General features: G+C 40.2%; 1 protein-coding gene and 1 long non-coding RNA gene across 9 annotated transcripts in view; one reads left to right on the forward strand and one right to left on the reverse strand.

Moving 5' to 3' along the window:
• TPD52 (tumor protein D52) overlaps positions 1-18690 on the forward strand; it is a 128040-nt gene extending 109350 nt beyond the window's left edge. For 3 of the 8 annotated variants that reach the window (XM_032250577.1, XM_032250613.1, XM_032250587.1), the window contains 6 exons: positions 842-990; positions 2646-2747; positions 3797-3823; positions 9748-9789; positions 11280-11328; positions 15930-18690. In XM_032250577.1, the coding sequence (XP_032106468.1) occupies positions 842-990; positions 2646-2747; positions 3797-3823; positions 9748-9789; positions 11280-11328; positions 15930-16049 (489 nt within the window). In that variant the 3' untranslated portion in view covers positions 16050-18690. The remainder of the gene's footprint in view (positions 1-841; positions 991-2645; positions 2748-3796; positions 3824-9747; positions 9790-11279; positions 11329-15929) is intronic. The other 5 variants (XM_032250580.1, XM_032250619.1, XM_032250609.1 and 2 more) reach the window with 2 other exon arrangements.
• LOC116531764 lies at positions 7282-24182 on the reverse strand. The gene is made up of 2 exons (XR_004260573.1): positions 24018-24182; positions 7282-7464 (listed from the first exon to the last, which is right to left on the reverse strand). It is a non-coding gene; the product is annotated as an uncharacterized LOC116531764 (long non-coding RNA).

Here is a 24182-nt window from a genome sequence, read left to right on the forward strand (position 1 = left end):
CTAATCTCACTGTGCCCTACCTATACCTTAAGGCTTCTTCAAGTCTTTTCGGCTTTTACTCGAAAGGCCGTCTGATTTCTCAAACTAGATTCCTGAGAGAGAGAGACTGAGTAGTTGAGACCTCTTTTCACACCAGGCTCATCCACTGGCTCTCGGCCACTTGACGGGTGGCTGTCTGTGGGTCAGGGCCTACCTCTATCCACCTAGCCCAGTCTGGAAAGTCAGCATCAAGGAGTTCACGTGAAACCGTGGCAGGGCTCTCTAGAGGAGGCAGTTTGATTTATTATGGCCATGACTTTGGCAGACATGGGGACTGAGTATATGTATCCAGTATATATAGACTAGTATCAGATATGCAAGGAGGTTGGATTTGAGTTTGGCTTGGTTGTGTGTGTTTTGGTAGGGGTGGAGATTGTTTTGATTTAGTACACAAATACAAGTTTTGTAGGCATTCAAATAGAAACGTCTGGGTTGGATAAGCAGAACCAGAGGTCGGGAGAGTGGCTGTTAGAGTACTTTATCAAGTATTATCTGTGTAGACATTTTGAATCCTAAACCTACATGAGATAGCTGAGTAAGGAAGCATAAGGAGAGAAGAGAAGACCCAAAACAACTTAAGTTGGGATTATAAAGCGCTCCCATGGAAGAGGAGAGAGAAGCATTGCAGGAGAGATCAGCAAGTAACCAGTCTACTCCACAACATTCTACGTTGTTTTTAGAGAGAAAGATAAATGATTCAAAAAAATTTTAATGACTAGAATTTTGGGTGTAGTTCTGTGCTAGTAATCTTAATTTACTGGATGACTTTTGCTTATTCCTACCCCAAAACCCTTCCTCATAGGTAGAAGAAGAAATCCAGACCCTGTCTCAAGTGTTAGCAGCAAAAGAGAAGCATCTAGCAGAGATCAAGCGGAAACTTGGAATCAATTCACTACAGGAGCTAAAACAGAACATTGCCAAAGGGTGGCAAGACGTGACAGCAACATCTGCGTATGTTCCCTCGATCATACCCTTTCCTTGGGAATATAAGGGACACTGTTGTGCCTTTTGTCTCAGGAGGGGAAGAAAAAGAGGATGAGGATGCTTCACCAACTTTTCTTAGGATGACATGGGGCACTTTTTTTCTAATTTTCAAGCATATCTGCCTCTTTTGTAACTTTGATTTTTTTCCAGACCATTTATTCTAAGGAATAGAAAGAAAGCTAGCCAGCTGGAGAAATCAAATTCAAGTTCCATTAAGTGTTATGTATTGATGTGCCACAAATATGTACATTGTGTCCTTTTTCCTCAGAATAACCCAGTAAAAGTGGGTGGTGAGATAACCCTGGATAAGGAAACAGGCTCAGACAAATTAAGTTTTCAGGTCAAAATGTGGAGTGGGGAGTCAAATTCAGGCCTGGAGCCAGTCTTTATTATTTATTTATTTATTTATTTATTTATTTATTTATTTTAACCTTGTTCTGAATGTATCATAAGATTCTCAGGTCATAGTCTCAGATATGTACTCTTGGCAGAGGTCAATCTCTTAACTTTTTGTCTTTTTGACCACACATACTATGATACAGCATTATCATAATGCAGTTTTGTTTGCCGGCACAAGGAGGAGCAAGCTTCTAGCAGCAGAATCTGAACCACTCTGTCTTCTGTATGGAGTGCCATCTGCAGAGCTGGTGAGCTTAGAATTTGTTTTACAGTGTAACCATCAGCAGTGAGGCCAACTGCAGTCGACACGACAGTACTTGAATGCCCAATCTTTTGGTCTGTTTTCTATCCATCTAAGTTGGCAGTAGGAAAACATACAGGAACCTATTTTTTTTTTGACAGCATTACCATAAACCATGTTTTTTATTGGTATTTGATCTTGACAGGGTAAGTAAAAATGCCTGCACATTCTTTCCCATAATGTGGGGATTGTTAGGGTAGGCACAAGATTATTTTTTTTGTTGTTCTTGTTTTCATCATTTTTTTTGTTTTTGCTTTTCCTTTCTCTAATCTCCAGGTAGCGGGGAAGGAGGTAATAAATTATACCTTTGCATTACAGCAGATATCACGCTAGAATAACTTTCAGCATTGCATATTTTACATACTTTATTGAATGTACAGCAAGTCCTTATTTGGTAGCTCTAAAGACATGCAAAATTTTTAAATAAAGGATACCCACAAAATGTATTTGGATAATAAAATACACATGGGTCCTACTTATCCCAGCTACTTCTTGCTTCTGGCCCTTCTTTAGGAAATCAAGTTGACAAAGGCATCTGAGGAATTGGATTTCATTTTTGTTTTCTTTGGATTATGTGAGAAAAGAACAAGAGGTCTGAGTTCTTTCAGGCCCTGGCTTATTTTCATCTTTGTTTGATGATTATTTTTAGTCCTTACCTTGACTTCTTTGGCCCTGCCTTTAGAGGCCTCTGTCTTTCTGGCTGGACTAGGGCACTGCAGAAGATTGTGCCTGAAATGAGGGTTGAGTGTATGAAGATGTGGTGATGCTGCCCTAGTGGTTATGAAGGATTTTAGAAGTTCTGAAACATGTTTCCTCTTTTTGAGAGTTCTCCAGCAGATGGTGACCACTGCACTTGAAACAATTGATATTAGAAAACATCAGCTGACTTGTCTTTGCTCTGTGTGTTTGTAATTTAATATAGTTACAAGAAGACATCTGAAACCTTGTCCCAGGCTGGACAGAAGGCCTCAGCTGCTTTTTCTTCTGTTGGCTCAGTCATCACCAAAAAGCTGGAAGACGTAAAGTATGTCCTCATTTTTTCTTGCTCATTAAGTAGCTGACGCAAATTAAAATGTTACTGTGGCTGCATCTGTATCCTGATCTTGCCTCTAGTTGATGCTAGCTACTTCTGTTAGAGTGAGGGAGGGCACTCCTTCAAACAAGTACCTGGAAGGCTCAAACCAGTATCTAGGTCTTCTAGGCCTAGCATTCTAACATCGGATAATCATCATTTAAGGTTGTCGAAAAATTCTGGTTGTGAACTTCTGTGTCTTTTTAATTCTTCAGGCTCATGCAGGGTAAGTATGTCTTGGGTGCAAATTTGTGATTGTGGACAGAGCCTGGTGTCTTACTGGGGATGACTACAGGAGCATTGAAGTGCACGCTTCGATTGAGACCTGGCTTCATGTTCTGTATGTGACATTTTACACCATGGTGTGATTACAACATGCTCATCCTTGCACTGATTTATACTAACCTGTAAGCTGTAACTACATTCATGCTTAGGCCAAACTTGATTTTGAGTTTTTGTTTGTTTATTTGTACTTTAGATTAGTCTGCAGAGTTTTCCTTGCCATTTTGATAAAGCCACTTCATAGTGCTTTTGTGCTCCCCTTCACTCATGTGGATTAGAACAATGATGAAAGTGACAAATGTAGTTTAAGTCAGCTGTGCTTCTGTTGGCATGCAAGATTTGTGTTTAAAAAAAAAAATGCTTAGATTGCATGGCTTTGTGTTTTGCATTTGTGGGGAAAGTCTATTTTACAACCAGAATTTGTTGGTTGAATAGGTTTGGTCAATTTATATATTATACTTGATACCAAAAGAACTAAATTCCTCTCATTATATTTAGATTGTCATCATCTAAGCATAACGTAATAAATATAGCTTTCTTGAACTCTTTTGACATTTATGTATACATCTATTAGGTGTTCATTTTCTGTATGCTGACTGAATTGTGTAGCAATTTAGGGCCCAGGAAAAACATTATACGTTTAAAATTTAGGTTATGTAATTGTTTTAGATTTATCGGAACTTCCTTTCTTTTTTAATGCTTACTCTGGCTTTTTACAGATTGCAAGCCTTTTCACATTCCTTTAGGTAAGGAGAGTTTGAACCATCACTGCAGTCTAGCAGTTGTATAAGAAGTGTGCTGAGATTAGATTATATGCTACATTGGGTGATCATGTTTGTCCAGTACATAATTTTCTTGCGTTTGGAGTATCTTTTTCTCTAGTGCATTCCTAATTTCAAGGGAGAGTTTCTTGTATACCATGGGTAACTGATAAATTAAAAGAAGTATTTGACACTGTGGTTCAAGGGATGTGGAAATAATTTTGACATTTCTTTTTTACTTTTTTCTTTGGTTAAAAAGAAGCAGCTTTACCATGGCATGCAAAATTCCTCCCTTTTAATGTCTAACTTTGTTTGTTTTTGATGCTTTTGTTTCTTTGGTGCTTTTGTAAGGATGTTGGAATTCTTCTTCACCTGGGTTTAATTACGCAATTGTAATAGACTGCATATGAACTGCCTCCTGATGTTAGTCTTCTGTCTTCTATGGGTTACTCTACTTTTTTTTTATTGTGGTAAAATATACATAAGGTAAAATCTATCACTACTCTGCCCTTTTTAATACTGGTTTTAGCTTGTAGTTTTTACTATTTTATTATTTCTTTACACTTGTTATACTCTTTATGTACACAAGGCAACTTCATGGTTTGAAAAAGGAGAAAGTATATTAAGGTAGAAAAAGCGCATTAAAAAGATATTAGCTCAAAGCATGCCTTATAGATAGATAGAGACTTCTTTATGTTGAGCAAAGCTCTCTCTTTCCCAGGCAGACTCTCTGATTCTCTAATTAGTTGTTGGAGGAAACTAAGGTGGAGGAAAATCTTTAGAGTGTATGCAGGAAGGATAATATAGTAGTCTTCATCTCTATTCCTATTGATGTAGATTATTTTCTTAAATAATCACTAGCGGTAGTCTAGCTACTTGCTTTTTTAAGTAAGCCAACAGGTACTTACAGCTGCTGTCTTGGTGACACTTATCCCTGGAAGTCAGAGTAAATCATAGGGATATATAAACTCTAAATGTTGAACTATTTAAAGCTAAAATTATGTTTAAATATATCAAGTAACCAATGATAGGTAATTGTATATCGTTGGCATTCAATTAAAAAGTGCTGTTAAGTAGCTGAATACAGAGCCAGTCACATCATCCATTCTGCTGACATTAGAGTGTCTACTGTGGACAGATCCTATGAGCATAACCATAAAGAAGACATGGCTTTTATTAGAATCAAGCTTAAAATCTTAGTGTGGAGTAAGGGAAGAATGAGGACTTGGGATAAGTTAAGAATGGAGGCTGGGCGTGGTGGCTTACACCTGTAATTCCAGCACTTTGGGAGGCCAAGGCAGGCAGATCACAAGGTCAGGAGATCAAGACCATCCTGGCCAACATGGTGAAAACCCTGTCTCTACTGAAATACAAAAAATTAGCTGGATGTGGTGGCGTGTGCCTGTAATCCCAGCTACTTGGGAGGCTGAGACAGGGAATCGCTTGAACCTGGGAGGCAGAGGTTGCAGTGACCTCAGATCACACCACTGCATTCCAGCCTGGCAACAGAGCAAGAGTCTGTCTCAAAAAAATAAATAAATAAAAGGAATAAAAGAGCCTCATCAGTATTGGTTATAAAATCTAGATGTGATACAAACATCAACATAAGATAAAAAAGTAAGGGCTATTGAGGATGATGTTTCTTCAGTGTATATCACTAGACATTTCTATACCTTCAAAGAATACCTTTCTATACCTTAAAGCCATACCTAGGTATGGCCCAGTGTGTGCTGTCTTATGAATTCATCAGCAATAAATTGCGTTTTGCAACTCTTTTCTAGCTCCTTTTATAGTCACTGTCCATTTGATTTAAAAAATAAAATTGAGATTATGCTGTACCATTTTCAGTCTTGTTTTTAATGAATATTAAGTTTTTATGAATACTTAATTGCCTATCAGTATGTGGAAGTTATAAGGCTTTTGACTAAAGTCTGGAGATGAAAAAAATGAGATTATCTTTTGAAAGTTAAACTTTGTAAATCTTGCAAATCAAAGGTTGGAAAAAGGCACTTTAAAAGATAATTTCAAGGCCAAGAAGTCCTGATTGTGTTCTGATTTAATGTGCTCATATATATAAAGAAAATTTACATCTTTTAGATTATGTGAGGTATATATTGGCCATGTTCCCCCAAAAGGCAAATATTGGCCATGTTCCCCCAAGAACTATCCAAAGAAAGGGAGCTTGGGCTGTAGAATTTGAGTGTTCCAATCCCAGCAGCAAGTCGTTTTCTCCCATGGAGATGGATGCAGGAGGCCCCTTTTGCTGAGTGCTCTGAAATAGTTGGTTAATCCCACCCAATATTTGTTCTGAGTCCATTTTACCTGGCAAATTTACATCAGTGATTTTACTCCCTGATGTAATTATGGATATAGAAGGAGAAAATGCACCAGTTTTGTCAACCTGAATGTATTAGACTCAGCAACAGTTTTTATTTTACACAGCTGATAAATCAGCACTTGGGATTTAGGTATTTGTCTTATGCCTTGGTTGGGGAAATAAGATGCGTAAGGAAACAGAGAGCGGGCTGCTTTTGATGTCCTGAGAATGAGGTGTGGTAGTAGCAAGGCCAAGGAGGACGTGGTCATGAGTGCTGTCCTAGTAGGCCCTCTGGGGAAGCCCACTTTTCCCTCATGTGGTATGCTTGTATTTCCCTTCCTGTTTCCATATTTTCTATGCTTACGTGAAGTATAATATAGATATTAATTCATGTTTCAATTACAGTCATGTGTTATAATAACAATTATTAACGTTTATAAGCCCAGCAAGAACACAGTACCCCAGAAGTAGGTGCTGTTATTGTTTTGATATTACAGATGAGGAAACTGAGCCATAGAGAGATTAAGTGACTTCCCCAGGGTTGCACAGTAGGTGTTAAGTGGCTGATCATCAGGACTGGAACCAAGCATGCCTAGTCCTGGAGCCTGCACTGTCCTCCTGGGCCTCCCCAGAGCAGTGGTGGTTTAAGACATTGCCCCTCTGGACATTGTTCAGCAGTTACTTTGGACAGTAGCTGCTGTGATCACTGACATCAAGAGATCATGTGAGGGCAAAGTGGAATAATATTACATTGATAGCTCTGAAAAGCGTGCATGGTACATAGTAAGCATTCCAACACATTAGCCATGACCTCTCCCTTCTCCTTCTCCCCTGCTGCTACTTCCTTCTCCTCCCTCTACCCCCTCCCCTCTTATTAGTATTAGGGATGAAAGGATCAGATAACTATGTTAGAAACAAGGACTTTAAAAAATTTTTTTGTAAATTATTTCTTCCTTGATGATTTAATGGGACTGTCTTCAAACCAGTACAGATATTTCATACATAATATCTTTTCTAACCAATTGAATGATTTGGCCATTTTCTAATAAATGGCGATTTTCTAACCAATTGAATAATTTGTTGCAAGGACACCACACTTCTACTGAATGAAGAGAAACATTTTTATAGTCCAGAGGTCTTTTATTAACACATATTATGCCATGAATTAATAGGGAATGGGTTCCAGCAGCTCAGGCTCCTTCCCATTGGTTCTCACAGTGTGCTGCTCTTCTCTGGGTGCAGCAGGCTGGCGCTTCAGTTGAACCCAAGTGCCTTTCTCTTTGGCTTCTTTCTTTTTCTGATCATTTTCCTTAGTGTGAGAAACAAGGATTTTTAAAAATGCCATTTAGCTGTTTTAATAAAATGACTTTTTCAAAGTAAGAGTAATGCAGTATGAGATTGGAAAGTAGTTAGTAAGAATCAGCTTATCCTGATTTTTTTTGTGTGTTTCACTGAAACATATTTAGTAGGTGTGTGCTGGGTAAAGTGGTATAGAGCCCAGCCAGTCCACTGCTGGAGAAAGTGATATAAGTGGCATACAGCCCAGCCAGTCCACTGCTGGAGAAAGTGATATAAGTGGCATACAGCCCAGCCAGTCCATTCTGGAGAAAGTGATATAAGTGGCATACAGCCCAGTGGATAAAGTGATATAAGTGGCATAGAGCTCAGCCACTCCACTCTGGAGAAAGTGATATAAGTGGCATACAGCCCAGCCAGTCCATTCTGGAGAAAGTGATATAAGTGGCATACAGCCCAGCCAGTCCATTCTGGAGAAAGTGATATAAGTGGCATACAGCCCAGTGGATAAAGTGATATAAGTGGCATAGAGCCCAGCCAGTCCACTCTGGAGAAAGTGATGTAAGTGGTATAGAGCCCCACCAGTCCACTCTGGAGAAAGTGATGTAAGTGGTATAGAGCCCAGTGAGTCCACTCTGGAGAAAGTGATATTTTACAGGGGTTCTTAGGGACAGTGACTAGACTTAGCTGTGAAATTCTGAAATTTGCACTATGCTATGCACCGGTTTCCTCATTTTGTTGATACTATCAAATTTAATGTGTAGGTCCCATGGACAAGGAATTTATCACATATTTGGCGATTACTCATCTTTTTTTGGCAGTTTCTGCCAAAATGAATGTTCTAATGAAGAGTTTTGATTATAGGAACAAAACCAAGAAAGCTACTCCTCTCCCATCATGCTGGATTCCCTGCGTGATCACCTCTCCTGACCTCATTTTCTCTACCTCTCTCTGCTTAGATTCAATTATTTCTTTGGGAACTGGTTTCCTCTGCATGCTCTCAGCTTTCACCTGGTCCCCCAGAACCTCTTCAACGTCTAAGTGTCCAGCAGGCTTAGTGTCTTGATTACAACATGCTAGGATAAGAGTCTTAATTGTCTTCACCTCTTCATTTTTTCATACCTTCCAAGCAATTTGTAGGCCACTGGGAGGTTAGCGGTTCTCCACTGATCAAGTTATCATATTGGTAATGGTAGAAGGTGGTTTGTGGCAATGTGACTATTCCAGACAGCTTCAGCAGAAGGGCCTGAGGAAGGACAGGTGATACTTAGACTTCTTGTTTTGTAAATTTAGGGATTGGGATCAATACACTTTGAAAGATCCAAGTACAAAAAGAAAAATCAAATTCCTCCCAGAATAGATTATTATTGTCTTATACCCTGTGTATTGACCACCATTGTAAGCTAGAGAGAATGCTGAGTTACATGCATCTTTTTCTGTTACGTAAGACATCAAGTACAAAGATGTTTAAATATTTCATTGATAATTTTGATTAGACAGATTGCCAGCATGTATATCACAGTCATTGTCCATGAAAAACTAGATGAGGAGCTATACTGAAGACATGTTATCATTTGTAACAAATATTCTTTAAGAAAAGAAAATCATAAGCACACAAAATATTTAAATATAACTGAGAATTAATACCTTGAACCTATACAGGAAAGTTTATTTACCAAAGTCGTGCCAGTGGTCAAACTATTATAGTATGATAGTAACAGTATCAGCAGAATACAATCATTTTATGAGCCTAGGAATGAGGGCACTCTCATGAAGTGGTCTCGATTGGAGAAGGCTAAGAGTAGATAGTCTTGAACCTGGGTGGCCAGTGAACCACATTGTCCTTGAGTGGGCAGTTGCCTCCCTGTCTTACTAGAAGCCCTTCCCTGGCCTTGCTTGTGTGTGTGTGTATGTGTGTGTGTGCACGCTTCATTTTTGAGGGGAGGTGATAAACATTGAATTAAGACCCAAGTTCTATTTTGATTCTGCTGTGACCTAGGGTAATTTAACTTCTATATGTCTTACAGCTGTAGGTGAAAGCACTTTAGTTTTCAAAGTGCTGTAAAAATCCAAGGTGATATTGTTAGCTCTAGTAACTCCTGGAAATTAATTGGTTCCTGAATAAAAGTAAATTATGTTGGAATAACTTTGATCCCCTCCACCTCAAAAAGTAGGTAATTCTTCCTGGCGCCAAAAGAATAAAGGTCCTGGGAAGCTAAGTTTTGTCAGCTTTTAATAATGTCGAAGCACCACTATACTAACCTTATTTCTATCTCTTTTTAATGCTGCCTCTTAGTATACGCTCCATTCAGCATTCAATTAGCATGCCTGCTATGAGGTAAAGTATGTTTTTATGAAATGTAGTTGGTCTTATGCTTTATTTTTTTAAAATTTAGGTGTTTAACTTGAACTGTTGTGAATTAGGAAACTAGAATTCCCCTTGAATCAAGCTGTGTTTAACACTATATCAGTTTTCAGCTACACTTTCTCTGATGTTGGGATGAGTACAAGAGATCCATGAAATGTTTTTATTTTGTTTTTGAAAAAAGAATGATTTATGTTTTATTTTGTAAACCTTTGTTTCCTGTCTGAAATCTGTTTACTTCACAAAGGGAGCAGTGCTTGTTAACAAACCTTCTCTTGTCCCGGCACCTCTGTCTGCATTCGCGTTATACTGTCCTTTTCTCCATCCTTCCCATTTTGTGACATTTGGAGCCAACTATGATTTAATTCTACTATCTGCTTTCACTAGCACTTGCAAATCATATTACCTCACCTAACGTCTCTAGAGAGATAGGGGATTTTTAACTATCTGTGCTTGGCTTAAACTTCAGTGTCCCTCAGAACCACTTGGAGTGCTCGTGAAACCCCTGCATGCTGGGCCCTGCCTCTAGAGTCTCTGATCCTGTAGAGTTGGGGTGGGACCTGAAAATTGGCATTGCTCATGACTTCCTGATAGCTGCCATAGCAGCTGGTTTGGGGACACACCTGGAGAGCTGTTGTCTTAACTGCTCTGCCATCACTACCATGGGAAGGAAGAAACCTCTTTTCCCTTCTTTGCATTTTTCGACTTGGTAGTAGAAAGGATATTCAAGGTCAGTTGGATAGGATAATAGTGTTGGAAACCCTGTTTCCGAAGCGCCTTTGTGAGAGACAAAGGCACTATGATCCTCCTTAATTAATATGGATAGATGTGAATGTACATGGATGAATGAACGTCCTGTGGGCTCAGTGTGCTCTCCTCATCCTTTAGGGCAGCGTTGTGAAGTAGGCAAAGCTGTTTCTAGGCTCCTCCCCCTTCCTTTTGGTCCCTGCTTTCCCTGTCTATTATGCTGCTCCTTGATATTGAACCTCATAGGCTTGTGAATTTCACTTGGGTGATGTGTGTTCATGTAGAAATTCTACTAGGGAAGATGTGAATCAAAATAGGAGTTTTAGAGCATAGTACCTTAACCAAAATTAAACTGATCTAATGGTGGCATTTTCTTGTACCATGACAAGTTGGTTGGTGAAGTGACAGAATTGCTATTTTACCCGGCTTTGTTCCCTCTCCTTACACACATACTTGACTATATCTATATTACTTATGTCTGAGACTGGCCCTATTCATGGAATCAAATGCATACTCTTAAAAATTAGATCAGAAATTTAGAATCCTACAATATAAATACTTGTATGTACCTGCACATATATGATACAGATAATTATGTCTGTTGTTTTGCCGATTGAGAATAATGTTGAAGAGAAATATAATCAATGATGTTTTCAAATTAGTTGGATTTTTTTTTCAGTATTTGTAATTTTACTATTTTTCTTTTCTCTCTGTAGAAACTCCCCAACTTTCAAATCATTTGAAGAAAAGGTTGAAAACTTAAAGGCAAGTAGAGAGATGAACAGGGTCTTTTTGATACATTACCTGGTGTCTTAATTAACTTTGGTGTGGGTACATCATTTACATTAATATTTCTTTTTAAAAATGTCTAAAGAATGTAAAGAACTTTACTCTTTATGTTACTAGTAGACAGACATTTAAGGTGGTATGCACTTAATACCATTTTAGTGTATGCTGTCGCATGACAGCATGCCACACGCTGAAAGGAAATGTGGCATTTAAGAAATATGTGCTGCATTTTGCTTTATTCATTTCAAGTACCTTTGTAGTTGGACAAAATTTAATATAACTTTCTTGTCAACAATTATCAAGAATATAGGAAGCACAAGAAAGAAAACAAAAAAATTGGTCTTACCACTCAGACAGTGATATATGTATGTAGTATTATGCTGTTATGCTTTAAAAAAGAAGTGGCCATACATCATTATCATTTTCTTGTATCTGTAAGTATTCTCTTTCAATATTATGTGCAATGGCTGCTTGTATATTACCTATAATGGATATTGTTTGTTCAGTCCTCAATTGTTGGATATTATTATAATGATGCCATCATCATTTATGATTCACTGTTTTTCTTTTTTGATTTCTTCGATTTCAATGGAGATGAACATTTCTCCATAATAATTAGCTTTATTGATTTGTAAATTATATTATCTTCGAGATTATATTCAAAGCTGTAAAATTATCAACTCTTAGGATCACAAGCAATGTAAAAGCTTGCCTAGTTCCCATCTACTGCCCGACCCTCTACAGAGTTTCTATAAAACCCATATTTTCTTTTATTTTTTGAAGGTTTTTAAAAATATATATATATATATAATATATATTTTATTGCACTTTAGGTTCTGGGGTACGTGAAGAACATGCAGGATTGTTGGATATGTACATACATGGCAGTGTGGTTTGCTGCCTCCATCCCTCTGTCACCTATATCTGGCATTTCTCCCCATGTTCTCCCTCCCCAACCTCCCTACCCGCCGCTGTCTCTCCCCTTCCCCCCCCCAACAGACCCCAGTGTGTGATGATCTCCTCCCTGTGTCCATGTGTTCTCATTGCTCAACACCCACCCATGAGTGAGAACATGTGGTGTTTGATTTCCTGTTCCTGTGTCAGTTTGCTGAGAATGATGGTTTCCAGATTCATCCATGTCCCTAACAAATGACACAAACTGCGTAGTATACCATGGTACATATGTGCCACATTTTCCTTGTCCAGTGTGTCATCGATGGGCATTTGATACAAACCTGTATTTTTATTACTCCCTAACTCTGATAATTATGGGGAAATATTTTAAGGATTAAAACTAGTATCTTAAGTGGTTTTTTTTTTTTTTTTTTTTTTTTTTTAGAAAGATTTTTCCTTTTTTTTTCCCGGGTTGGGGGGCAATGGGGCGATCTCGGCTCCCTGCAGCCTCCACCTCCTGGGTTCAAGCAGTTCTCCTGCCTCAGCCTTCCGAGTAGCTGGGACGACAGGCATGCGCCACCATGCCCAGCTAATTTTTGTATTTTTAGTAGAGATGGGGTTTCACCATGTTGACCAGGATGGTCTTGATCTCTTGACCTCGTGATCCACCCATCTCCGCCTCCCAAAGTGGTGGGCTTATAGGCGTGAGCCACCACGCCCGGCCATGTTTTCTTATCAGTTAGTTTGAAAACTAATATTCAGTTTAGTCTTTCAGAACTTTGAGTCACGAAACGTATCTTTTAAAAGCAGGGTTCATTTATTGAAATAAAATACTCTACAGTGATCTGGATCATTTTTTTCTTTAACATATAAACATTAGTACACACCTTTTCTGTTTGCATGCAGACATATGAATGTTTTTCAGAAGAGTTACACTGTACACACACAGTTCTACAGCTTTTTCATTCAGGCCTAACTAGCATGATGCTCTGTGAGCCATGATTGCAGGGACCTTGTTCTGGTCACTGATACTCATCAAAGGCTTAGATCAGTCCTTGGCATGTCGCTCAATACTCATTTGATGAGTAAAAATATATGTAAGAGTCATTCTTCTATGTCATTTCTAGAGACCTACTTTATTTTTCTTAGTCCCAAGTCATATATTTGAAAGCAAACTGTAGTTACAAGAAGTAAAGGATTACTATAATTCAGTTCTCAATATTGTTAGGCTGTTAAAGCCCCTCCTTGAAATCTGCCCCAAGCATTAATTTTTGAAATGGCAAATTGGAAAACCAGGAATCTTACGTGTTTTTGACATTGGACATGAGGAGAAACTTCTAGGTCACTTGCTATATACTCTCCTGAATATATTTAGATTCTATAAATGGTAACGAAATCTGCTTTAAAATATAACGAGGCACTATTCAGATTAAAAAATGTAATTTAAAAACATACAGTATGTTGGCTGGGTGCAGTGGCCCACACCTGTAATTACAGCACTTTGTGAGGCTGAGGCAGACATCACTTGAGTCCAGAAATTTGAGAGCAGCTTGGGCAACATGGCAAAAACCCTCTCTACCAAAAACGATACAAAAGTTAGCTGATGTGGTGGCATATACCTGTAGTCCCAGCTACTTGGGAGGTTGAGGTAGGAAGATCGCTTGAGCCCAGGAGTCAGAGGTTGCAGTGGGATCATGCCACTGCACTCCAGTGTACTCCTGGGTGACAGAGAGAGACTCTGTCTCCAAAAAAAAAAAAAAGCATAGTGTATTAAACAGATACCCCAAGTATATCCCAAGGAAGCTGTAAAATATAGGTATATGCTGAGGATATAATTTTGTTAAATTACATTGTATTTGATTATACATGAGGTCCATTTAGATTTTGGGTTGATTCATTCATCTGTGATTACTGAGCATTTGCCATGTGCCAGGCAATGAGTATTAGGCACCAGAGTTACCACAGTGAGTAAGTGAGACATGGGCCCCTTCTGCAAGATGTACCTAAAAGCGAGGTAAGGGTTCTGACATGCAAAGTTGAGGGTGCGACAAGGACGAGTAGCAGGAAGTTCCCCTGGCTTGGTGGGAGAGAAGGTCAGAGAAGGCCTCTTAGAGGGCTTAGTAATGTAAACAGAGGATTTTAGGTTGAAGGGAATGTTTGAAGTTTGGGGGCCCTTTTGAGGACCACCAAGAACTTCCTGTGCTGTAGGATATTGAGCAGGAGATAAAGCTAGAGAGATGCACAGGCCACCTTGCAGAGTTTGAACTTGGGGCAATGTGAAGCCATTGAAGGGTTTTAAACAACCCAAGTGGTACTTTCTTCTGTGCATTTTAGAAAGATCACTGGCTGCCCTGCACATCAAAGGGGAGAATGATTGGAGACAGGCAGAGTACTTGGAAGGAGGGAATTATAATCCAAGCCAAAGATGATGGAGAATGAATTAAGGTGGTGTAGTGGGACCAAGTCTAGAGCTATTTAGACATGAGAAATGACAGGGGAAAAAAAGATTGATTGGATGTAGAACAAGTTGAATGAGAATCAAGGACAACTCCAGATGTCAGGCTGGGGCAGCTAGGTAGGTGCTACTGCTGTATAAAGTCTTAAAAAAGATTAGAGACGGGGCTAGTTGTGGGGAGGAGTTCAGTTATAGACATGTTGAATTGCAAGGAGTTTTGATACTATAATTAAGGAATGTGCGGTAATAAATTTAATAAACAATGAACACACATTATTCAAATTTCCCAAACAATTTTTGGATGGCAGACCAAAAAGAATGAGAGTGAAAATAAGGGGTCTCTGACCATTCAGTTAAGATTGAGCCAAGGGCAAGGTCAAGTTCAAACCCACTATGAGCTTCCTGCCTCCATGGTCACTGACTGGTTTCTTAATGTTAGCTGTCCTATTGGACAGTGTAACAGTGAGAGGGCATATACACGTTAGTATTGAAAAAGATGAAGTGATGTGTAAGGGTTTTGAAAAAGTATTACACAAATGCAAGGCAGATATATTCAAATAAATGCTTATGACAAAATTTGAGGCCAGATAGGTTAGAGTAGTGCCTCCCAAACTACAGTGTGCACATGAATCACTCGGGGATCTTGTTCAAGAACAGATTTCAATTCTGTAGCTGGAGTTGGGTGGGATATAAAGAGTATCTGAGATCCTGCATTTCTAATAAGCTCCCAGGTAATGCTGAGTCTGTAAGTCCTTGAACCACACACTTTAAGTAGTGAAGGGTTAGAAAGCTTATACTGTAACTGAGAAAAATATATATATATTTCTTTCTCATGTTGTATTCAACATTTCTTGAATGAGTGTAGCTAAATGAGCAACTTGATGCAATACAAAATGTTATACAAGTATAAAGAGAGTTCACTAGGTACTTTAGAATAAATCGGCTTTACAAAGTTCTTAGACTTCCCTATGAAGAACAAAGAGCAGATGGGGGTTAAAGGAGGAGGGGGTAGAGTCTACCAATCTGAATATTTCGGCAAAGGAGAATGCATGAGTTTTACTATAAAACCACACTGAACATTACAACAATATGAAATTCCATACATATATAATAATCACTGAGCTATAAGGTTGCTGATTTGTTCGTTCTTAAAAGTAGAGTTACTTTATGCAGAATCAGCTAGTTTTATGTTTCATAATGTCTTTCCCTTTTTTGAACTTTTTTAAAGTCTAAAGTAGGGGGAACCAAGCCTGCTGGTGGTGATTTTGGAGAAGTCTTGAATTCGGCTGCAAATGCTAGTGCCACCACCACGGAGCCTCTTCCAGAACAGACACAGGAGAGCCTGTGAGATTCCTACCTTTGTTCTGCTAACCACTGCCAGATGCTGCAAGCAAGATCCAAGCACATCTTGTCAACATGCATTGCCATGAATTTCTACCAGATGTGCTTTTATTTAGCTTTACATATTCCTTTGACCAAATAGTTTGTGGGTTAAACAAAATGAAAATATCTTCACCTCTATTCTTGGGAAACACACCCTTTAGCGTATATTTACGTTCCTTTATTTAGGAAATACCATTATAAAAACAATTATAGTACCTGGGACACTCACTAGAATGATCTAAGATGCTGCAGATTGTCATAGTTGTTTTCCTGCTTTACAAAATTGCTCTAGATCTGGGATGCCAGTTTGGCCTTTGTCTTCTATAATATTTCCTTTTTTCCTTCTTTGAATCTCTGCGTATTTGATTCTTAACTAAAATTGTTTTCTTAAATATTCTGAATCCCGGTAATTAAAAGTTTGGGTTTATTTTCTTTACTCCAAGGGAAGAACTAGCAGCTACAAAAAATATTTTGGAATAAGCACTGTTTTGGTATAAGGTACATATTTTGGTTGAAGATACCAGACTGAAGTAAACAGCTGTATATCCAATTTATTATAGTTTTCTAAGTAACAATATGTAATCAGACTTCTAGGTGACTTGACAGTGGAACTTCGTACTCCTTATTTATGACCATTTGTGACAGTAACCATTTCGGTGTATTGTATATTATACCACTCATATCAACTTATTTTTTACCAGGTTAAAATTTTAATTTCTTCAAAATAACATTCTGAATCAAGCATACTGTATGATCAGTAGGTTGAACTATGAACACTCTCATCAATGTTCGGTTCGAAGCCTGAAGGTTTAGATCTAGAAGCTTGTAAAAATGACAATATCAATCACATTAGGGAAACCATTGTTGTCTTCATTTAATCCATTTAGCACTATATAAAATAAGCACACCAAGTTATATGACTAATATAACTTGAAAATTTTTTATACGGAGGGGTTGGTAATAACTCTTGAGGATGTAATGCATTAATAAAAATCAACTCTTCATTTTCTACTTATTTGTTTTCAATGTGTTGGAAATTGTAAAATGATAGCGTAGAACCCGTCCCCTACTTTGAAAACTGAATGTCAGGGCTGAGTGAATCAAAGTCTCTAGACATATTTGCATAGAGGCCAAGGTATTCCAGTCTAATAACTACTTATTCAACATTACCATCTTTTCCTTATACTGTATATGTTTATGGCCTACAATGTTATATTTGTTATTTATTAAGTTGTGATTGTTTTATTGTTGTTTATGCCAAATGTTAATTGCCAAGCTTGGAGTGACCTAAAGCATTTTTTGAAAGCATGGCTAGATTTACTTCAGTATAAATTACCTTATGAAAACCAAATTTTAAAAGCCACAAGTGTTGATTGTTATAAAATAACATGCTGTCATTCTTGATTGCTAGAGCTTTTGTTAGTACTTTGGATGCAATTAAAACTATGTGCTATCACATGTGAAAAGCTTAATAAATTCTGTCTATCAGTAGTATAGGTCTCAATATTTATTATGAGACCAGTGGTCTGGAAACAGCTTGTTGTATTACAGAATCAACTGGATTCTACACTTAAAAATAAAAAAAAAAAAAAAAAAAGATTTAAAAAAAAAAATCCCCTTTAAAATTTTTTTTAATGGTATCATATTAACATATTCTAAGTAAGGGCTTTAAGGCACAGGCTGTTGAAGCATTATCTCAGAGAAGTGAATCTGCAGAAGTCTGTCTTTCTGTAGAAATATTGTGCTTACTCAACATTAACTGTTAAATTATTTTTTCTACCAGTCTTTTTTTTTAAATTCAAACATATTCTTTTGATCACATTGTTTCTTGAGCATTCTATCCTGTTACTAATTTTTCAGCAAGCAAAATGGAGTAAAGTGGCAATTTCTTTAGTTGAGTAAAATACCCTCAAGTCTCTTTTCTGCCCAAACAGGGAAAAGTGAGAAATGGGAGTGGGAAGGCGGGTGAGTGGATGAAGGTGAGTACTGGGGATGGCTGTGAAAGAAGATATTTGAGAAGACTGTCACTTTTCTAGACATCTTCCTATGCTTAATCTAAAAAACAAAAAATCTACTGTAAAGTACTCTGCCCCTTAAAAGAAGTATTAAAAGGAGTGAGGATGGATTTAGGAAAAAAATAAGAATTTAGAAATACTCAAAAAGGTTGTTGTGGCAGATTCAATATTATGAATTCAGACACTTAGGGAATGAGAAACATAGTAATTAGTAGAATACGAGAAAGAGTTCCTGGTTCCTCTCTCATGTTTGACACTGTAAGAAAATAGCAAGAGAATGAAATCTCAGATACTTATGAACTCTCACAGATGTAAGGGCTCAAATGTAGAAGAAAATATCCCCCTCTTACAAAAAGAAATGTCAATTTATGGAGTTGGTGGGAAATAAAGCAAGAATTCTTATTATGAGAGCCAAGTAATCAGTGGAAGAGAATAGAACTCATAACTGGATTATCGCCTTAGCAACTTAGAGTCATTGAAATAGAAAAAAAAAAACCACATTTAATTTGGACTGTTTCTGGATTTGTTAACATATACACACTGTCTATTTTTTGTATAGTATTGGAAAATAATAAAAATTCTATAATTTGGGTATGGGTTCTTTTGTATACATTACCTGTCCGTTGAGGAAAGGGGCAAAGTCCATTATGCAACTTCTCTCCAAACCCTTCATGTTCTGGATGTGATACTTAGAGCCATGAGCAGCTACATTCTGGCTACCAGAAGGCATTTATTAAATGACTGCTTGCTGCATATGTGCCCAAAGAGATCCTACATAAGGTCATTTGTCAGAATGATGTTTTTGTTTAGAGTTGGCTGACCTCCAACTCCTGGGGTCAAGGAATCCTCCTGCCTCAGCTTCCCAAATAACTAGGAATACAGGCACGCACCCAGCCAGGTGTTTTTCTTACAGCTTTTAAAGCACAGATGAAAAATCACATTTTTGCCCATAGTGAGGAAACATTTGGCCATTGATTAGTCCTTATTTTCAGTGACTGTCCTATTTTCACTGAATTAGAGAGACCCTGTGTGGGCCACAGTTAATATAAAACATTATCACTTTTAAGTAAACCTGCACACCTTAGATTTCATAATTTTTTTTCTTTTGCTTTTTCGGAGCTGGAGTGTTTTAAGGTTTCATAATTTCTGTATTGTTCTGACTCAAAATGAACCAAGGGCTTTTCGCTTTTAGTAAGTCCTCAGAGGGTAGGGTCTGCATGTGCTATCACCTGCCAGGATTTTGTACTTAAATAAATGCTATTTGGCAACTAAAATTCTTGCTAGCTCTCATGTAGTTTCCATGTTACTTACTGAGGTTGGTTGGTAGTTTGATTATTTGGTGGGTTTTCTATCATATAGAAAAAGCCAAACACAATTTTGTTTGAACGTTTGTAAATGGACATGATCTTTCACTTGACTACTCTCTAATTCAACATGCTTTAAAGTTTCTCTTGGTTTCTAGAATTCTCTGTTCTTATTTTCCATTTTGACTATTTTTTTAGCATTAGAATTCTTCCAACTCCTTAAATGCTATTGCCTGTCTGTTGTCATCTTCTACATGATCCCCTTAATGATCTTATCATTTCTATGAGTGAAATAACTATTGTTAGAGTGATACTAATAGCTTCCCAACCTGCATCTCCAGACCTATTGATGGTGGTGGCCCACCTTGAGCAGCCGCTGTGAGGACACCAGCTGCAGGAAGGAAAGCATGGCTGGGGCTGCATGCTTTTGAGAGCCGGTAGGGACAGGGAACAGGTGATCCTAGCAGGAGCCCTGCCTTACCATGTCGGTAGGGCGGGAGCTTGTGTTCTTGAACACAGCTGCAGCCGCCTAGCCACAGCTCTGGACCCAGGCATCCCTGTGCCCTTGGGGGCCTGGGAAGCCCCCTGCCCCTACAAGCTTGGAAGTGCCTGCTCTTGCTCCCTGGCCTCTCCTTGCTCTCAGTGCCTGCTCCTGTGTGAAGCAAAGTTGTGGCTCAGCTTGGGTGCTGTCACAACCTGGGTGCATGCTCAGGGTGGCGCTGATGTGCCAGGTCCCTGCTACCTTGGCCCCCTCCAGACTTTGGGCACCAATGAGCATGGGAGGGTGGCCAGGGGGTGAGGGTAGCTTGGTGTGGACAACCTGGGTGCTGTGGATGAAGTGTTGATGGTGGCGGGAGGCAGGTTCCTGTTGAAACCCCACCTTCAAGCCAGGGACAGCCTGAAGCCTGGGGGCCAGGCTGCCAGTTTTAGGTAGAGCCCACAAGCCAGAGCGAGAACTCGACATATTAATGCATTGCAGCCAATTGGATGGTGCTTTTCCCAGGTCCACCCTTCCTCCATTCTAAGCACGTAAAAACTCCAGACTCAGCCAGATATGACAGTCATCAGGACAACCTGCCTGTAACAAGGACCACTTTGGGTCTCCTGAGTGCTGTTCTGTCATTCAATAAAGCTCTTCTCTGCCCTGCTCACCCTACAGTAACCTTATTCTTCCTGGATACAGGACAAGAATTCGGGACCTGCTGAATGGCAGGAGTGAAAGGAGCTGTAACATGTTCCTGGCTGCCTTGTCAAGGCTTCCCAGATTGCAGGAGAAAAGAGTGGTGACCCTTCTGGGGACCCAGACCTTGGGATTCCCAAAGCCAGAGCTGCTGTAACACTGTAGCCTTCCTGCCTATCACTGGCTCCAGGCAGCTGCCCCACATGACAGGAGGCAGCATGGCCAGGCCAGCTGAGGAGCCATGGGGTGGAGTGGGTTGTGGGACTGAAAAAGCTATAATACATTGGCTGAAACAACCCCCCACTATGTCCCCTCCAACTCCCTACCCCCAACTCTGGTCACCACGCTGCAGGCATGAGAAGAGCTGTGGCTCTTTTGGGAACCCACACCTTGGGTCTCCCTGAGCCAGGGCTGTGACATGCTGTAACACCCTCTTTGGGGCTCTGCGGTTCCTGGAATCTCTGAGCCTTTGGGTTTCACCCCGTTTCTCTTGCCTAGACACTGGTACCTGCAGCAGAAGCTACTTGTGGTCCACCTGGTCGAGCTACAGCCTTGCACAGAGCCGGTCCTATAGCCGCCCACCCTGCCACAGCGGCCAATGTGCCTGGCTGGGTGCAGTGGCTGAACCCTGCATTCACTTGCTCACTCATCCCTTACCAACCCATGCCTGGCTCGCCCTTGGCAGGCATGGGATCTGGGCGGGCAGCACAAGCTGAGTGCAGCCAGCCCAGAGAGTGGGCAGTAAGAAGCCCAGCAGGCACAAGCACAACTCCAGAGGCACTGCCAGCCATGGAAGTTTCCAACTGGTGAAGCGACACCCTGAGAACCCTGTGACACTATCCTTTCTTTTAGGTTTGCACACATGGTTGAGGCATGAATTTCTAGTAAATTCATGGTTACCTCCACCTAGCCACCAAAAGCTACTACTCATTAAGTGCCCATGCATTTTACACTCATTACCTTTAACTCTACTCAGGTGTGTGGCAGTGTCACCATTTTATCGATAAGACCATAGCCAATAGATGTAAAGTATTAGGCTTGAACTTAGCAGTAGACTGGAACTATTTTTTGTTCACTTTACTTGGCCTTTTTGAGATGGGGTCTAACTGTGTTGCCAAGGCTGGTGTTAAACTTCTGAGCTCAAGTGATGTTCCCACCGCAGCTTCCCAAGTAGACTAAAGGTGTGCACTGCTGCCCAGCTAGGCCTGTATATTTAGTAAGGCAAGGAGTGGTTAGAGCAGGATCAGAATCCTTAAGATGCCATATGTGAAAACATCATTATTACAGGGGATGCTACTCTTGGCACTTGTATAGGCAAGGAGAAAGTGTGCAGACATCCCCTTGTTGACTTGCTCAGTTCTTTACTCAGGCCCTCTCATTTGGTGCTTCTGATCCTCTACTAGACAGAATTAAGGCCAAACTTGAAGCCATCTGATACAAACTTAACGGTTTTTTTGAGACGGAGTCTCACTCTGTCGCCCAGGCTGGAGTGCAGTGGTGCAATCTTGGCTTACGGCAACCTCCGCCTCCCAGGTTCAAGTGATTCTCTTGCCCAAGTAGCTGGGATTACAGGCATTTGTCACCATGCTCAGCTAATTTTTGTATTTTTAGTAGAGACGGGGTTTTACCATGTTGGCCAGGCTGATCTCTACCTCAGGTGATCCGCCCCCTTTGGCCTTCCAAAGTTCTGGGATTACAGGTGTGAGCCACCACACCCGGTGTGTGTTTTTAAAGAGACCTGAGTTTTGCATTTTCCCCCATACTGAAATGAAGTGGAAGGGACATAGCTCACTGTAGCCTCAAACTCCTGGGCTCAAGTGATCCTCCCCCATCAGCCTCCCAAGTAGCTAGGACTACAGGCATGCACCAGGCTAATTTTTCAGTTTTTTTGTAGACACCAGTTCTTGCTATGGCCCAGGCTGTTCACAGACTCCTAACTTCAAGCAATCCTCCTTCCTTAGTCTCACAAAGTGCTGGGATTACAAGTGTGAGCCACCCTGCCCAGTCAGACTGAGGGTTCTTGAAGGCCACTGGCCATGCTCTTTACAATTTACCACACTTTCTCCGGAAAAAAAGTAGTAGTAGTAACATCCATTGAGAATAATGCTAAACTGCTCTAGGCAAGAGTCTACAGGTATTGATTGATTTACCACCTATGCAACTTACGACCATTCGACTTTACTACCGCAATCGCCTTTACTACCACAACCGCTAGCCACGACTGCTCCGCGTCTGGCAGCGGCGTACGACAGTGCGGACCAGCTTCCGGCAGCACTACCATCTCCGCGTGCACCATTTCAACTGTACATATAGGCTACTCAACTTACGGCCAAATCGTGTTACGACCGGCCCGCGGTCCCGACCGTGGTCCTAAGTCGAGCACTAGCTGTATTAACAGTCTCGGGAGATAAACAGTTTTAACTGTCAAGAGGGAGAACCCACCTGGAGAATTTATTGTAGGCCCCTTAACTACACTTCTAAGGACTACCATACAGTTAGCTAGTAATAATTTTATGTGATTCATACGATTGTGCACCCTTCGGAGATCAGTGTATTTCGTGTTCTTACAGTGTCCGTACCATTAGAGAGCATAAGCAAAGCTTAAAATCCATAGTCAAGGCATTCTTAAAATAGGGTCTGTGATCATAAACATTATTTCTCTTGAAGTACTTGCAAATGAACTGGAAATGTGTGTGCCACCAAAATAAAACTGTGGATTAATATTAAACTTCTGGGTCAAAGATAGACGGACAGTTAATAAACACTTCCTCAAGAATGGTGTTAGGCTCAGTTTTGAACAGGGTGGGTAAATTTTGGGAATTAACACTGCAGGAGAAAAGGGAAAGAAAATCCAGAGTGAGGGTGGGGGCATATGGTGGTACAATACTGACACATATTCCAAAACTTCTGAACTCCTAGGAGAAGTTAGATAATAGGTATCTAGAGGTGCCAAAACGCCTCAGAAAAACTGCTATTTTGGTAGCGTGAGTGGACTGGCCGCAGAAGTGGCAACGGACAAACTTGGATTCAGGGTTTTGGAAATGTTTTGTAAGCCCCACTCTGTGCCCAGTGCCAAAAATCTCACAGCAAAGTTCCACCTTTCAAAGTTTAAAAAGTTGGGAGTAGACCCTAAATATTATTAAGTATATAAATATGTGGCATATTAGAAAGTGCTACATGGTACTGAAAAAAACAGAGGTGCCAGAGTCAGCCTCCGGGCTTCTAATTCTAAATAGGGCAATCAAGGAGACCCTCATATTTGAGTGAAGACCCCAAACTCGAGTGCTAGCAGCTAGGCGGCCATGTAGGCGGGATGCCCGGGCGGGAGAACAGCGAACGTTGAATTAACAGAATTTACTGTAGAATGTGGACCAAAGGATGCCCAGGAAGGCGAAATTCCTGCAAGTTAAACGCACTTCCAAGGCAAAACTTACCGGGCCCCTTTGCAACTCTTTAGCCCATCAACTTTAGCGTCTCTCCAGGCCCACACCACTCCAAGACACAAGGCACACCACGTCCCGCTGGCCGTCTGAGCTCCTCCGCCGGTGGGCGGACCTCACGTCGCTCCGCCTCGTGACCCGCGCGCTGGCGGCGGGAGG

This window comes from Sapajus apella, unplaced genomic scaffold, assembly GCF_009761245.1.
Source record: "Sapajus apella isolate SASKATOON/1434 unplaced genomic scaffold, GSC_monkey_1.0 scaffold3, whole genome shotgun sequence".
NCBI classification, from domain to species: domain Eukaryota; kingdom Metazoa; phylum Chordata; class Mammalia; order Primates; family Cebidae; genus Sapajus; species Sapajus apella.